Source organism: Rhododendron vialii, chromosome 4a (genome assembly GCF_030253575.1).
Source record: "Rhododendron vialii isolate Sample 1 chromosome 4a, ASM3025357v1".
NCBI classification, from domain to species: domain Eukaryota; kingdom Viridiplantae; phylum Streptophyta; class Magnoliopsida; order Ericales; family Ericaceae; genus Rhododendron; species Rhododendron vialii.
In genome coordinates, this window is record NC_080560.1 from 27,305,940 (window position 1) to 27,323,062 (window position 17,123).

Here is a 17,123-nt window from a genome sequence, read left to right on the forward strand (position 1 = left end):
ATGCGCAGTGATCCATCTGCTAGGTGTTGGTCAAAGTCAAATCTTTGACTATTGACCAGCGCGCGAGTTGGTGATATCGATGCGGGTTGAACTGGCTCCCACGTGCGCTGGTCAACACCTGTCACTTTCATCCTTTTCCAACTGGATTTTTGTGATGATCAGGGGTCTACTGACCTGTGGAACCCCGTTTTCGTCGTCTAAATAGCGTTTTGCAGGTGCATGGGTTGCACCACCCTCACAACCACTCCCATCACCTTGTTAGCCTATTTATCCACCAAGGGAGGCTGGCCAGCCTTGTTGGCTAGTTGCTAAGCCTAGTCCTCCCACCTCTCTTGCCCTATAAATACCCCATTACTCTTCTATCACAAGGGTTACCAAAAATCATGCAAAAAAGGCTACACAATCCTTAATACTCTTGCTATCACATCACTCAAACCATTTTCATACATTAATTTCACAAGTTCTACCACCTTGTTCAATCCATTTCTACATTGCTCAATCAAAGGTATAAGCTTACTACCTGTGTACTATTTTGATCCCTGAGGGGGGCTGGCAGGGCCGAGGCTGGTAATCGATACAAGTTCTGGCCCTAAAGTCAGCAGGGTTACAAGAGCCGTGTAGCTAGTATACCCGCGCGCGTTGGAGCCACTTACGCACGCGCCTGTCTAAGGCAGCGCACGATGGCTCACGTGGGGATGGGATGCTGGTTGTTTTACGTTTGTATTGTACTTTAAATTACTCTGAAGCATGACTAATTAATTCATTGTTTTGCATGCTAAAATTCATAGTTTGACTCAGATTGCTTAAATCAATTACTCTGGAATGCCCCTGGGTTGCTTCTAAATATGTTTTAAAGCCCAGGCATGCAAAGCAATTCCTGGAAGTCTAGTCATGACCCACGCACGGTAGTTTGACTATTTCTAGTGGCTGCCCTTGCATGGGCAACTCGGTCCTTCGCCTTTTTTTTAAATGCCCCCACTATTTAGGGGTCGTATTTCAATTTGATTCATTTCTGTTTGTAATTTATATTCATTTTTAGTGCATATAAACTGCTTGGTTTGTCCCCTGGTTGAGCACTGGTCATTCCAGAGTCCAGAAGAGGATAAAATTCAACCTGTTAGTAGGATATCAACTCATGTGTGATTGTATGAGTCTGGCACGCGATGGTTGGCTTACCTGCACGTAGATCCATGCATGCAAGTTGGCTATGGTCTGTGCCAAATTCATACAAAGGCACATTTGTAGGTGGATAAATTATAGTAGTGCTTTAAACAGCACTGGAATGCAACGGCTTCACGTGCCTCTTGAACGTAACCCTAATTTGTCAATGAAACCCCTGTCCTGCAAAACAGACAAGGAGTGAGTGCACCTTTGCCTCTCGTGGCAAAGGCCCTCCGATGCCTTTGTTAGTATCACGTACTAGCATTCAAACCCTAATTATCAATAGGAAAGCAAATAGAATGCAGTGTATTGCGTACCTCTCACCTCTAGGTTTACCTCATATTTATAGATTTATGGATGCTTGCTGTCCAAGCATCCATGTTACCATAGGATTCCTAACTCGTATAGGAAACCCAGGATATCAAGGAGTCTCGTTTCCTTTATCAGTTTATGGAAAAGAGTCCTTTTAGGAGTCTTTTCCTTTAAGAGCCGAACATCCCATATTCGTTGGGTATCTTTCTCAGATCCTATATTCTTGGGATCTTTATCCCTTTATGGGACATGACTACTCTGGAACCTTCCAGAATGTTCCCTCAAATAGTACTTCTCTCTCTGTTCGGCCATCTCATGGCCGAACAGATGGCCTGGACCAATTACCTCACGTGTTACTGGTCCTAAGGAAACAATTTGAACCATATCCTTTGTAAGGAACTCTCCTCCTGTTCGGCTCTCTCTTGCCGAACAAGTTTCTATGAATAGTGGCATCTCATGTCATTTTCCTTGTATTTGGTCCTAATAACGTCTCATGTTATTGCACCGAGAATCGTACAACCTCTCTGGACCATTGACTTCTCATATCACTGGTCCACAGTGCGTTGACCCTTTGTTGACCGTGCTCGGGTTCATTTTGCACCTGTTCGGGAATACCTCCCTGCAATTGCTCCCCAGCTTTGCTCGTTTATATTTTACTTCAGATGATGAGTAAAGCTTTTTACCGAACAAATTTATTTTGTTTTTGCACCCTATTTCTTATATTGGTGCGTTGTTTCATCACATTGCTAAGAAAAGATCATCTTTTCTTGTGGTCGTCACAGGCTTTTAGCCTTAAGTTTTACACATGTCGATCATCGTATTGCTTTTACATCAAATACGAACAGACGTGTTTATTGGAAAACGGAACGCTCAAAACGGCGTCTGGGTGACGTTTCACGTACGCCACCTACTTTTACGGTATTTTTGGGTTTTCGTCCCATTTTTTAAAAAACCCCAATCTCTCTCTTAGACTCCTTCTACAGGAAACAAACGGTTCAAGCTCTTCCCCGCCATTGAAGCTCTGTTCATCGTCTCAAGGCCTCTTCTTTTCTGCTCTTTAGGGATTCCATCGACTATTCTCGTAAGTCATCACTTCTTCTTCTTACAACTCCCTTTCTCTAGTGGATTGTTTACAATCTCGTTTTAGGGTTTTATCGTCCTCTTTCGTTATACTTCAAAGAACCCCAAAAGTTTTTCTGGTAATGGGGAGATTCCGTAGACACTGTAATACTCCTCAAACCATGACAAGTTTCAGATCTCGATATGGGATTCCTGACAACGTAGCTACTGTTTTGGCTCCTGAGGATGCCATTCGCGAAAGCTTCGATTTCGACACACTTCATATTCCAGTAGTAGCCGTCGTCGAAGGCGGAGTTAGGTTTCCCTTAGCCCCTCTACTCCGCCAAGTTTTAGAGTATTACAGGCTTTCGCCAATGCAAGTTTCTGCTAATTTCTTCCGAGTAGTTATGGGTATAAATACCCTAAACCAAATGTTAGGGACTTCTCTAGGCTTGTATGATATCCATCATCTATATAGCATTTCCAAAACTGGGGACGCCCTTACGTATTATTTAAAGAGTAGGGATTCTAGAAAGAAGCTCGTTCTCGAACTCCCTGACTCTGCTCGAGGGGATGATGACGACTTTCTGATCGTTACGGGCAACTTCGAACCCAGAGACGAGGACGACCAAGTGATTGGTTTTCATGCCCCTCACATATTCGGGAGCCCACGTTAGTGCTCTCCCTTAATTTCATTGGTTTTGTCCTCTTTCATAGGAAAAGCTTTTTCGTGCTTCTAATTGCTTATGCCTTGTTTCAGCATCAAATATTAACCGTGGTTATAACATCAAAACCCCACAAGTTCACGTAGCTGATATCAAACGAGCACTTGCATTCAACGGCGAAGGGACATACCTTGCAGGCCGAGCAAGAGCAGCTCAAGTACTTCTCAGCTACAAAGCTTCGTACGGTGGGTTTATTGATCGGAGAACCCGAGCAGCTGACATCCCTGCAATAGCTGGTCCTTCAAGACCAATCCCCGAACAAGAAGAGAGGCATTCCCAGACTCCTCCAATCTCTGACGAACCTATCCCTCTTGCTGAGGAAGCTTCCAGTTCCACATCCAACTCGTCTTCCAGCGGCCGTACCTTCTCAACTTCAGAGATGAACCGGCCGATTGACTTGGGCAGCCTCTTCACCATTCCTGGTCGAGGTCGTGGTCGGGGCCAAAGTGTTCAAGGTCGTGGTCGTCGCCCCCAAACTCAAACAGATGCTCCCCCAGGATTTTCCCTTGAAGAGATTGAAGCCCTTCACCGTGAAAAACGTCAACGAGTGGAGGAAACTCAAGAAAGACCCCCTACATCCTCCTCATCACCTGCTCCCCTCTGGGCTCCTCCATTCTCACACGGGAGCCGAGCTATCACTGCTCGGGACAGTGTTGAGTCAGAAGGCACTGCCCTTGCCTTGTCTCAAGCTTTTCTGCTGCCTGGAGATATGCAGAAGGAGGTGGCAAGCTCGCCTGACAACCTTCTAAGCTCATTCATGTCTCACAATGCCAAGGTAAAATTTCGCTTTTGTAAATCATAGCATACCATAGCATTTGGTATCCATGTTTAACTATTTTGAACGTTCCAGGTGATGCAAAAAATGGTGGCTATGGCTCAAAAGCTTAGCCAGTCTGAGCCTCAACGTGTCAAGCTTGTAAGTGAGAATACCAAGCTTCAACGGACCATCATCAGGCTCGAGAAAGAAAGGAACCAAGCCTTGGGAGTGGCTGATGGTTTAAAGGGACAACTGAAGGGGACTGAGGACAGCCTAAATCAGACGCTGAAGGAACTCGAGGCGAGCCAGAATGAAACCAAAGCTGCATTTGAGAAGGGATACAACGAAGGGATCAAGGTTGCCACGGAAAGCTACACAAGCCAAATGCCTGGGATACAAGACCAAGTCTGGGTGGCCTCTTGGACAGCTTGCCTTGCCAAAGCTGAGATTCCTGAATCATCTCCTCTCTGGACCAACATTGAACTACCCAGTGCTGCCAGTCAAGAGGAGGATATTGCAGAGGAGATAAATGATGAGCAGGTGGTGAACGTGTCGGCTGAGCAACCTGTGTCTGAAGTGGAGCCTCAAATTGACACGACCAGCCCTGGCCAGAAGGAAGTCAGTGATGGTCAACTTGGAGATGAAAATCCCACAGAAGAGCTGGCTGCTCCAGTAGCTCCTATAATTACTCCTGCAGCTGTCCAAGATCTCACAGAAGATGAATGAGCTCTGTCGTTCTTCACATCTGTTTTTGAATTATTCCTGTCAAGATACCTTTTCCACATGTTTCTGTCATGGGTGTTTTAAGATGTTTAAGTATTTCGTACTTAAATCGTTTAAAGTTTAAAAGTTTCACGTACTTTTATGCATATATTCGTATGCTTCCAAGTTTGTGCATATTTTCGTATGCTGTGGACTGTTGGTGCATATACTCGTATGCTTTTATGCATGTATTCATATGCACCGTAAGGGTTCTCGTACTTTGAATATCTCGTGGCTAACATATACTTGTTTAAAGTTTATGCATATCTGTCCAAGTTTCTCGTACTTCAATTTCATACAATTGTTTCTCGTACTTAGAACAATTCTCAAGTATTTCGTACTTGCGTTCTCACAAGTGTCACGTACTTTAAAGTATCACGTACTTAGAACAATTTCTCAAGTATTTCGTACTTGTTTGAAGTTCACACAAGTGTTTCGAACTTGTGTTCAAGTATCACGTACTTAAATGGATATCCTATACCCCTGCTCCCCAATACGAATGAGGGAAACCAATGTCGTGATTCGTATTTAAAACAAATACCAAGAAAACAGCAGTCTAGACAAAAAACGTAACTTCATTCATAAACTGTAAAACCCAAGAGGGCGTTACTCGTATCCCTTGTAAAAATAACAAAACTAGAACACAAGAGGGTTTTATTCATAACTCCCACACAATCACGATGTGCATAAAGAAAAATTATATAAAAAACTTTCTTAGATTATGGACATTCCAAGGTCTTGGCACTGGGTTCCCATCCAAGTCTGCCAATCGATAAGCCCCAATGCCTGCGATTTCTGTAACTCGATATGGGCCTTCCCAATTTGCCCCTAGCTTTCCCTCATTAGCCACTTTAGTATTGCCGATCACTTTTCGTAGCACAAGGTCTCCAACACCAAACTCTCGTGGGTGTACATTCTTGTTATAACTTTTGATGAGCTGCTCTTGGTATGAGGCCAAGTGCACCAAGGCCCGTTCTCGTCGTTCCTCGGCAAAGTCTAACTCAATCTCCAAGGCTCTGTCATTTCCTCCACTTTCAACCAAAGTGGTCCTGTTGGTCGGCAGACCTATTTCTAATGGAATAACAGCCTCTGTTCCATATGCTAATGAATAGGGGGTCTCTCCCGTAGACCTCCTAGGCGTTGTTCGGTATGCCCATAGGACCAATGGCAATTCATCGGGCCATTTCCCCTTTGCTTTATCCAAACGTTTCTTAATCCCATCAAGGATTGTTTTGTTTGAAGCCTCTGCTTGTCCGTTGCTTTGAGGGTAAGCTGGAGTCGAATAATAATTTCTTATCCCATACTGGGCACAGAAAGTTTTGAATTTCTTCTGAAATTGCGACCCATTGTCTGTAATCAACGAATAAGGTACCCCAAAGCGAGTTATGATGCTTTTCCACACAAACCTTTCTATCATAGGTTCAGTAATCTTGGCCAACGGCTCAGCCTCAATCCACTTAGTGAAGTAATCTGTTGCAACTAATAGGAATTTTCGATTCCCAGTTGCCTTGTGTAGTGGACCCACTATGTCCATTCCCCATTGAGCAAACGGCCAGGGATTTGTCAGCGGCACCAGGTCCTCGGCTGGTGTTCGAATCATTGGTGAAAATTTCTGACACTTCTCACAAATTTTTACGTACACCTTAGCATCTTCTTGCATGTACGGCCACCAATACCCTTGGGTGATTGCTCGGTGGGCTATGGACCGACCACCAGCATGGCTTCCACAAGTCCCCTCGTGAATTTCGTGGAGGAACTTTTGCACCATCTCAGGATGCACACAAAGCAAGTAGGGTCCTGTAAAAGACTTCCTATATAGTTTTCCCTCTGGGGATAACCAGAACCGAGCAGATTTGGTCCTGATTTTATGTGCCTCCTTTTTGTCCAAAGGGAGTACTTCATCTCGTAAAAACTCCACTATTGGGTCCATCCAACTTGGTCCTTGGTTCACGTCCAAGACCATCTCTACACTTCTCCCAATGCTCGGCTCAGTCAAATACTCCACGGCTATTTTTCTTTTAAACTCAGATGGCACAGCTGCGGCTAACCATGCCAATGAATCTGCATGAGCATTCTTTCTAGAACTTATCTGTTCAATATACACCCTTTCGAAGGTATCGAGCAGATCTCTGGTCACCTGTACATATGCCGCCATCTTCTCGCTCCGGGTTTCATATTGCCCGGACAGTTGATGGACTACGAGCTGTGAATCAGAATACACCCTAACTCGTTCAGCTTTTAGGGTTTTTGCACTTCTCAAACCAGCTAAGAGTGCCTCATACTCTGCCACATTATTTGATGCATTGAACCCTAGCCGAACAGATAATTCTAACATTGACCCTTCAGGGGGTAAAAGCACAACTCCAATTCCTGAACCGGTGTTGCAAGCTGACCCATCAACAAACAGCTTCCATTCCAGGGGATCTTGTTCGGCTAATGCTTGTTTCTTCGTTACAGGAGACTTTGCTTCACACTCCTTTCTCGTAGGAGGCAGAGGTGCAACCGCAGGTGAGAATTCTGCCACAAAATCTGCCAACACCTGGCCTTTGATTGCTGTGCGCGGCTGATAGTCGATGTCATATTGGCTCAACTCAACGGACCAAGTTGAGATCCTTCCCGAGAAATCTGCCTTTCGGAGCAATGATTTTAATGGGAACTCAGTGTAAACCACAACTTTATGGCTCTGGAAATAATGTGGCAATTTTCTAGTTACTGTCCTTAGTGCTAGGACCAATTTCTCGAGGGGCAAATACCTTGTTTCGGCATCTAACAAAGTTTTGCTCACATAATAGACTGGGATTTGCTCGGATCCCTTATCTCTTAAAAGTACTGCACTTACGGCATGCTCAGAAACAGCTAAGTATAAAATTAGAGACTCACCTGTTTCTGGAGTCGAAAGAAGGGGAGGAGAGGCCAAGTATCCCTTTAGATCCTGAAAGGCTTGTTCATATTCTGCTCCCCATTCGAACCCTTCCCTTTTCTTTAACAACTGAAAGAAATGTCTGCACTTGTCACTTGATCGGCTAATAAATCGATTAAGAGCTGCTGCCATCCCAGTTAATCGTTGGACTTCTTTCGTTGTCCGAGGACTTTCCAGATTTTGTAAGGCCTTTATCTGGTCGGGATTTGCCTCTATTCCCCTTAGAGTTACAAGATGGCCCAAAAACTTTCCAGAGCCGACTCCAAACGCACACTTCGAGGCGTTGAGTTTCAACTTGTATTTCCTCAAAATCTCGAAAGCTTCTCTCAAATCTGCAATATGGCCTTGCCCAGATTTACTCTTTACCACCATGTCATCTATGTAGACCTCCATAGTTTTGCCGAGCAATTTTCTAAACATGATGGTCGCCAGTCTCTGATACGTTGCCCCTGCATTCTTCAATCCAAAAGGCATGACATTATAACAGTACAACCCTCGTGGTGTAATAAAAGACGTCTTCTCCTGATCTGGCCCAAACATTGCAATTTGATGGTATCCTCGATATGCATCTAGAAAACTCATCCGTCCATATCCCGCTGTTGCATCAACCAACTGGTCAATCCTTGGAAGAGGAAAACTGTCTTTAGGACACGCCTTGTTTAAATCTGTGAAGTCAACACATACACGCCATTTTTCGTTCTTTTTCTTGACGACAACAGTATTTGATAGCCACTCTGGATAATAAACTTCCCTTATTGCCTTGGCTTCCAACAAGTGATCCACTTCTTCAATTACAGCGTCAACGTGTTGTACGGCTGCCCTTCGTTTCTTTTGAATGACCGGTTTATGCTGTGGATCTATATTCAAATGATGGCAGATAACATCTGCATTCACCCCAGGCATCTCCTCTGGTGTCCAAGCAAATACATCGACATAAGTTTTCAAAAAACTAATCAGTTCATTCTCTTCCTCTTCTGGCAGTGATTCCCCAATTAGAAAATACCTATCTGGATCAGTCTCGTTGATCAGTGTTTTCTTCAAATCCTCAACCACCCTTTCGGTTGGGTCTTTTCCGATATCCTCAATGGTCGGCAGATCCGGAGTTTCCACAGTATTAATATGGTGGGCATTATGGACTCTTTTAATGATGGATACCAAACATTGTTGAGCTATCTTTTGGTTACCTTTGATGTGCTCAATCCCATTAGACCCTGGGAACTTTACCATCTGATGGAAAGTTGAAGAGACTGCCCTCATCTTGTGCAACCATGTTCTCCCTATAATCACGTTATAGGAGGATGGTACATCCACCACTAAGAAGTCGGTTCGTAGCACTACCGTCCCAGCCCGAACAGGCAGGGTTACCTTGCCTAACGGCCAAACTGCTCCTGCTCCAAATCCGACCAATGGAGTTACTGATTGTACCAAATCTTCTTGTGTGAGCCCCAGTTTCTTGAACGCATCGTAGTATAGCACTTCGGTGCAACTCCCTGAATCCACCAGGATTCTCTCCATATCATATTCCCCAACTCGGAGGGTTATGACCAAAGCATCATTGTGAGGTACCTGGACTCCTCCCAGATCTTCATCCGTAAAAACTATGCCCTCGTTGCTTGCCCCTTCGTTGCGCCCTCTTTTCTTCCCCAACTGCATTACATGTTGGTCATGTTTCACTTGTCTCTGAAGCAATCTCACCTCATTTCTCGTATAAGGTTCGGCTAATCCATGTATCATATGGATTACCCCTTTTGGATTCTGTTCGTAATCCAATTCCATTGCCTTGTCTTTATCCTTGGAATCCTCTTGGATAAATTCTTTGAGGTAACCTCGTGAGACCAAATCATCAAGATGCCGTTTAAACATCTCACAGTCCTCAGTCATGTGACCCCAATCCTTATGGTAACTGCAGTGCTGATTCGTAGCACGTTTTGCATCTTTATTCCCACCAAGAGTTGGGGGCCATTTGAAATATGGTTGATTCTTTATTCGATAAAGAATCCTGTAAATGGGCTCTTTCCAAACAGTGTTTATTGAAAAGAATGACTTGGGATCCGGGGCTTGCTTATCCTTGTACTGCTCTTTCTTCGCCTGCCCATAATCTTTCCTCTCACGATAAGTCTTGGGCTCTGGCTTGTCAGCTTTCTTTATAGGCCCCTTTACTTGCTCGGCGGCCAACTTTCCATCCTCTCGTAGGATGTCGTCCTCGTTCCTGGCGTGCTGCTCAATTCTCTCCATCAATTTTGCCAATGTCTGCACGGGACTCATGTTTAGAGATTTACGCAGTTCCCCCCGAACAGGTAAGCCTGTTTTGAACGTGGCTATTGCGTATTCTTCACTACATCCTTCAATCTCGTTGAAGGTTTCCCAGTACTTCTTTGCATAAGCCCTGATCGGCTCGTCCTCTCCTTGCTTCATAAAAGAAAGACTCTCAAAGGTTTTGGGAGCTTTCCTGCTCGTCAAAAACCGTGCAGTGAATTCCTCGGCCAATTGCACCCATGTTCGGATGGAGCATGAGCCCAATTTGTGGAACCAGGACAGAGCAACCTTCCCCAAACTCGACGGGAACATCTTGCACATAATTGCATCATCCCCTTCATGCATAAACATTGCTTGCTGATAATGCTGTATATGGGCCACGGGATCAGTATCTGTCTCGTAGAGGATGAATGTCCCGTGCTTTACCCTGGTCGGCAATCTAGCCTCCTGTAACTTTTTTGCAAAAGGGGAGGATGCTATATTCTGCAGTGCTTTCCGTGCTGCTTCCCGTGCAGTCATGGCTTCATCCTCCGGTCCTTTCTTGGATCTAATTCATTCCCAATCGGAATCAGGTCTCTCGTACCTGTCCCTATGATGTTTTCTACTCCCTTCTTCTTCGGGGGTAGAACTCCGACCTCTGCTTCTCCTCTTTCTTGGAGATACCCTCCTTCGCTCGGGTGTTCGGATCCTGCTCCTCCCTTTTCGTGGAGAAGTTTTATGTCGCCTCGGGGTCAGACTTCTGCTTCTGCTCCTCCTTCCTCGTGAAGGAGCCTTTTGATACTGTACCAAAGCGTATTCACTACCTTTAGAATTTCTTCGAGATAGTCCAGAGTCCTCCGGATGTTCTCTGATTTTCTCTAGTTCTCTGATTTCATGTTCTCGTTTTTTGATCAAACGAGCATACTCCTCAATTTCTTGTCTCTTCTTATCAAGAACGTCTTCGCTACGGTATACACTTCTGGAGTGTGCAATCGATTCATCCCCTCGATGGGATTTAGTCCTTCTCGTGGACTTCGATGCCGTCTCTCCATCTCTATTTCTGGAGTTGCCGTGGATAGTAAGGGGGTGGCCCTTACTCGTGGTCCTCTTGTGTCCTCCTTCGGGCTTTCTCGGAGCCCCGGGTGGAGACTTATCCCCTCCTCCAATTAACACATCCTTTGGGTCGTGTGGCGTTGCTGGCTCTACTTCCACCATGGTCGTATTTCAAAGGGAACTCTTTCGTTTCCCACAGACGGCGCCAATTGTAGGTGGATAAATTCAAGTAGTGCTTTAAACAGCACTGGAATGCAACGGCTTCACGTGCCTCTTGAACGTAATCCTAATTTGTCAATGAAACCCCTGTCCTGCAAAACAGACAAGGAGTGAGTGCACCTTTGCCTTTCGTGGCAAAGGCCCTCCGATGCCTTTGTTAGTATCACGTACTAGCATTCAAACCCTAATTATCAATAGGAAAGCAAATAGAATGCAGTGTATTGCGTACCTCTCACCTCTAGGTTTACCTCATATTTATAGATTTATGGATGCTTGCTGTCCAAGCATCCATGTTACCATAGGATTCCTAACTCGTATAGGAAACCCAGGATATCAAGGAGTCTCGTTTCCTTTATCAGTTTATGGAAAAGAGTCCTTTTAGGAGTCTTTTCCTTTAAGAGCCGAACATCCCATATTCGTTGGGTATCTTTCTCAGATCCTATATTCTTGGGATCTTTATCCCTTTATGGGACATGACTACTCTGGAACCTTCCAGAATGTTCCCTCAAATAGTACTTCTCTCTCTGTTCGGCCATCTCATGGCCGAACAGATGGCCTGGACCAATTACCTCACGTGTTACTGGTCCTAAGGAAACAATTTGAACCATATCCTTTGTAAGGAACTCTCCTCCTGTTCGGCTCTCTCTTGCCGAACAAGTTTCTATGAATAGTGGCATCTCATGTCATTTTCCTTGTATTTGGTCCTAATAACGTCTTATGTTATTGCACCGAGAATCGTACAACCTCTCTGGACCATTGACTTCTCATATCACTGGTCCACAGTGTGTTGACCTTTTGTTGACCGTGCTCGGGCTCATTTTGCACCTGTTCGGGAATACCTCCCTACAACATTGTTTTGGTATCCAGTAGCAGTTTTGGATCTTATCTCATTTATTTTTCAATATTTCATTCATCCACGCTATGCCAATCATGTCCTGCAAAATGTTACAGTTTTAAATCCCTGATTAACTGTTTCCCCGCCCTAATTGGCTAAAAATTGATTAATAAAAAAAGAATCACAAATATTTTCACAAAATGTCTAAGTAGAGACCGATCTCCGGATTGGGCGAGAGGGGTGCCTTAAAACCCTTCACCTCTCATAACTTGACTCCCGAACCTAGATATGGTTATGACGGACTGGTGCTTTCACTTTTTCAAAATAAATAGCGCAGCAAGTGCTTCGGAATACGGTTCCTTGAGTATCGGACCTTCAAAACCCGAGTGACGACTTTGTATTTTTGAGCGCTTGCCATCCGCGCTCGCGCTCCTTCGATCCAGGCCCTTTGCTTTGGAATCCGAAAATTCCAAGGGCATGTTGCCCACACAACACATCTTGTTGTATGCCACGAATACTGCTCGACTGTACCTTACGATCTTCTCCCATATTCCCCGATACCTCAAATCACGTACCCGTTTGTTAAAACCCTACGTGATTATTTGTTCTCTCTCACAGCCCCCTTTTCTGATTTCTCAAAAACATGTCATCGACCTAGAGAACAAAGTAGTATATTTATAGGGCTAGGGCAGGGACCAAAGGAGAAATAAATCTGGGCTCTTTGTGTAAATAAGAAATCTTAATTCCACCAGGATTCTATGTCTTATCACACAAATTACAATTCACCCACTACAGAATTGTAATTGCACTCCCGTCCTTATCTCAATTATATTTTTAGCTCCATGTTATTAAATACTTATTAATCTCCCCACGTTAAGATCACAGATACCCGTTGTTTAAAATAAATTACTAACAGTGTAATGGAGGAAGATGTTTCTTTGGAGGATAATTGGGTGTTTGATGGAGGAAGTTGGTTGTTTAAGGGATAATAGGGTATGTTGTTTGGGAAGATGATAGGTTTAGGTAGATTAGTGTGCTAGTTGGGATAATTGGATAGGGTTCGGTTGGGAGGGAAAGGAATTGAGTATATATGATTTTTCTTTATTTCTACCTATGATTCATGTGGATTTAAAATTAAATAAAATCATTAAATCCATAATAAGGTATTTAGCTTAAGTAATCAAATTAATTATTAGATTTTGAATTAACATGAATTTTTAATTGAAAAATTTAGGACAAAAATTAGGATCGTTACAATACCAAGACAAACTGATCTTGGTCCAAATGAACTGAACACTAATCAAATTGGCCAAAGATTTATTTTGCCATCTTCATTTCTTTAAAGTCCAAGGCATATGTTTGATCAGATATTTCAAGATAAAATGACTATATAACAAGATACAACCATCACCTTGATACTTTTCTCACCATGACAACAAATCCCAACAGGCCAGAAATTACTTTAGTTTTATTACCGCATCAAATAGTCATTGACTGTTCGATTTGTTGGCAGTACTATTTTTGAATTAAAAAATACTATTTTTGAATTAAAAGGAAAGGCTTTGATGGAGGCGATAAACACAAATAAAGTATTTGGTGACAAAGTTGCTCACATATGTACGATAGAATTTAAAAACGTGGTCTCAACATGCATATGCATGCACTTTTGTTTCTAAAATGTCCGGATGAAATTCGAACACGCGCTCAAGTCAAGTAGACAACTTATATATAGTGTGCTAGCTGAAGTTTGAAATCCAACATACTCCTATGATCTTGCACTATTTGAAACTGTTAAGGACTCGAGGGTTGTACGGTACATATATGCACGGACCATGTAGTACACGAAATCCACATTGTCCTTATGAAATGACAAAAGATGATGCTCTTTACTTTTCATCTTTTCCCGATCCAATGTGTTAATTAAACCAATTGAGCTGTTCCAAATCCCACATAGGCTCGTTGTCCACAACCATATCCCAGCTTTCATTTCCCACAGTTTGAGAAGGATTGTTCCGATGTTCTCCAGAGGACGAACTCTCCGGTGAGCTTGTTCTGATCTCCATCATTGGACGGTTATGATTAGAAGTTGTTGCCTCATCATGAGCTTGGTTCTGTACCTTTAGGCTACCTGCCAGTGCTGCTGCTGCTGATGGACGTCTATCGAAAGCACGCAAGCATTTTGAATTTTTGTACACTCGGCACAAACTGAACTCTTGTCTTAGCTGCAGAAAACCATCATATATAAGATGAAAAATCAAACAAGGTAGAGAATTCAGCAAAACATAAAGGAAGGCGGAGTTATGTAATCACTAAAAATACTCAGAAAAGCACGTAGAAAAAATATAGTCCACAAAAGGTAAAGAGTATCACTCAAAATGAAATTATATTTTCATTTTTTTTATAAGCAAAAAAAATATTAATTTTCTTTACGGAAAACTATTCAGTGCATGTGGGGCACTGTGACGTGGTGCCCTAGATGACGGTGCCCCAAAGTACTCCAACGAGATACATTTATATGCGTTTCATGACTAAATGTATGAAACCATGTAAATATTTGGCGTTAGGAGAGCTCTGGGTCATTGGGCACTAAACCTAGGTCATGCACTTTCTTTTATGCGGTATTAGTGGACAATATTATGGAATCGGGCCCTAAACCTCTGCTCTGCAGCTCCAATTGTTTTGCTTCTTAGGGTGTTCACTATATTTTTGTTCATCTTTTTTGAACTTTTGTTAAAGAGAAAATTTAGTGTCGCATTTTGACACCGCATTGTGTTGGGATCACCACACTTGTTGGAGTAAAAATATGTAATGTTAGTAGCATTGCTCTTTGTTAAATTCAAGTTTTATTTTTTTGATTAATCACCCGTTTTGTCGAAAAGAGTCTAAAAAGTAAATTATGATCAAAAGCAAAAAAATTCACTAAAGACAAAAAAACCCACATAGTTGATATATTTTTTGTCTATAGTGTTGTCTTATATCAGTTTTTTTTTCAATTTCGGTCCATAATTTCATACTTTTCCAAATCGTTGAGATGAATGATTAATCCGAAAAATTACGACAAAAAACTAAATAAAAATTACAAAAGGTAAGTTGGAGTAAAAAAAATACGTACTGAACACAAAAAATACAGCATGAACTCGCCCCAGCTCTATCCAATATACTATCAAACTCAAACCAAACCAAATCGAGTCTTGTGTTCCCAATCAATTGACGTTGGCTCAGAGCTAGCCCTGACTTTTCAGGGGCTTAAAACGAAAATAAAAACCGAGATTTTCTTTTGTTGGACTATTATAAGGGGTAAAAAAGTTTGAGGGGTCCCTGAAATTTAAAATTTTTTGGAGGCCTAAATCAGCCGTAACCCAGACTTTAGCTCAGGACCGGCTTTGGGATGGCTAAATGAATCCTGTTTTTTTGTAATCGAAAATATTATTCGTGTCTAGTTTAAGATTCTCACCTGAGAATGCACTAGGGCAGAAAAAAAGACATTTTTTTGGAACCTAAAAGGCTAAAATCCTTGCCCCTGACTTAGAATACCAATGTTACAATCCTAATTAATTAATTAGCTCGTTTTGTATGTGAAATTATATACGTTCAAAAGGAAAGCTAGCTATAATTATGGCATGCAAATCAGACCTTGGGAATGGGACTTGTGGTTGATGAGGAAGCTTCCCCTTCAATGGCCTTATACTCATTCATCTTCCACTCAGTTTTCATTCCAGTGGGAGCTCTTCCTTTGTAGAAAACCATGGTCCTCTTCATACCAATGACTCTGTTGTTGGTGGAAGAGTAAACGTAACCAGGTGAGCCAGTGGCTTTCCAATACCCCGATGTTGTCAGTCTGTTTGGCCTTCCACCTCGGGCTTCTCTCTCTTGTCTAGGAATAAAGAAAAAACACTGCTCGGCGTCTCCACGGCATCGCTCTCCCGCAAATTCTGCTTCCAAAATAAACAGTTTAGAATAATTTAAGGAATTGGCTTCTATCCGGAAACTTGATTAGACCTTAAATTGATGGAAATAATCCTAATTAGTTCCTAACCCATGATTGAACATAGATAGGTATATACTAGTACAATTAATGTCCGGAGTTTATAAAGTATCCGAAAAAGAAGAGAAATGAAAGAGGAAGATGAGGGCACAAACGTGCTAGATCCCATGGGTTGAAATCATAAATGTAGAGGACTGGTATCACCCGGTCAAGATCTTCTCTGATCCCTTCAAGCTTGTTGTGCAGATAAAATGAAACCAATTCTTCTTCGGTGGGGAAGAACCGAAAACCCGGCGGCAGTTCCTCCATTAGTCTCTCTCTCTCTCTCTCTCTCTCTCTCTTAGAAAACGTGTTTGTTCGTGTTTCTGTATGTGTGCATGTAGACTTCTAACTTTGCTGCCAAGCTTGTAACTTATTAGTTCACGTAGGTTTTTGTTTTGTATTTAAAGTGTGTATGCGTGTGTGTGAGAGAGAGAAAGAAAGTTCATCCACGCTGCTGATTGGAGAGGCCACTTTCCACTGAGGTTTCCGGGAAAGTACTTCCACGCGGCAATGTGGAAGGAAATGAGAAAAGATGTGTCCTCTTTAATTCCCTACCATGACTTGGTGGAAATTTAGTCAATCTATATTGCCTCAAGTCCAGGGTTTCTTTAAGCTTGATTTTCTTTACTTTTCCTAAGAAATATTTAAAGGATCGTCGCTTTTTAATTAATACGGGCCCATGAGTGTGGATAAATAAGTAGTATATGCAATAGTAACTCAATTTTACTTCTCAGTCACCAACTAATGAAACATAAGGGAAAATGACGGTCCATGACGTATTTTGATAATTAATATTTGTCAAGGACATGCTACGGATATTTCTTAATGCTGAAAATGTCTTTAACGGATATTAATTATGAAAACACGTCATTGACCGTCATTTTACCGAAACATAATTTGTGTCAAACTAATCCATCCATGCCGGTCCCAACTCAACTACACAAGATCTTTATTTAATTTTTCGCAAAGCCAAAAAAACGATACCAACTTTGCACATACAGAATGTTAATTCTCGAGACTGATGGGAAACAATTGTTAGGACCTTTTCCTTCTGTCCC

General features: G+C 42.6%; 1 protein-coding gene across 1 annotated transcript; it reads right to left on the bottom strand.

Moving 5' to 3' along the window:
- Positions 1-13,738: 13,738 nt before the first annotated feature.
- LOC131322292 (NAC domain-containing protein 90-like) lies at positions 13,739-16,425 on the bottom strand. Its single transcript, XM_058353558.1, has 3 exons — positions 16,179-16,425; positions 15,672-15,970; positions 13,739-14,260 (listed from the first exon to the last, which is right to left on the bottom strand). The coding sequence occupies exons 1-3, from the start codon at positions 16,330-16,332 to the stop codon at positions 13,955-13,957; spliced, it is 759 nt and encodes a 252-aa protein (XP_058209541.1). The 5' UTR covers positions 16,333-16,425; the 3' UTR covers positions 13,739-13,954.
- Between the last annotated feature and the right edge of the window lie 698 nt (positions 16,426-17,123).

Bases quoted from the DNA above. Each gene is read 5' to 3' on its own strand.
- LOC131322292 (XM_058353558.1), bottom strand. From the start codon at position 16,332: ATGGAGGAACTGCCGCCGGGTTTTCGGTTCTTCCCCACCGAAGAAGAA. The intron at 15,971-16,178 runs GTTTGTGCCCTC...TTTTGGAAGCAG, and splicing joins CAACCCATGGGATCTAGCAC to AATTTGCGGGAGAGCGATGC. The intron at 14,261-15,671 runs GTCTGATTTGCA...GGTTTTCTGCAG, and splicing joins CCACAAGTCCCATTCCCAAG to CTAAGACAAGAGTTCAGTTT.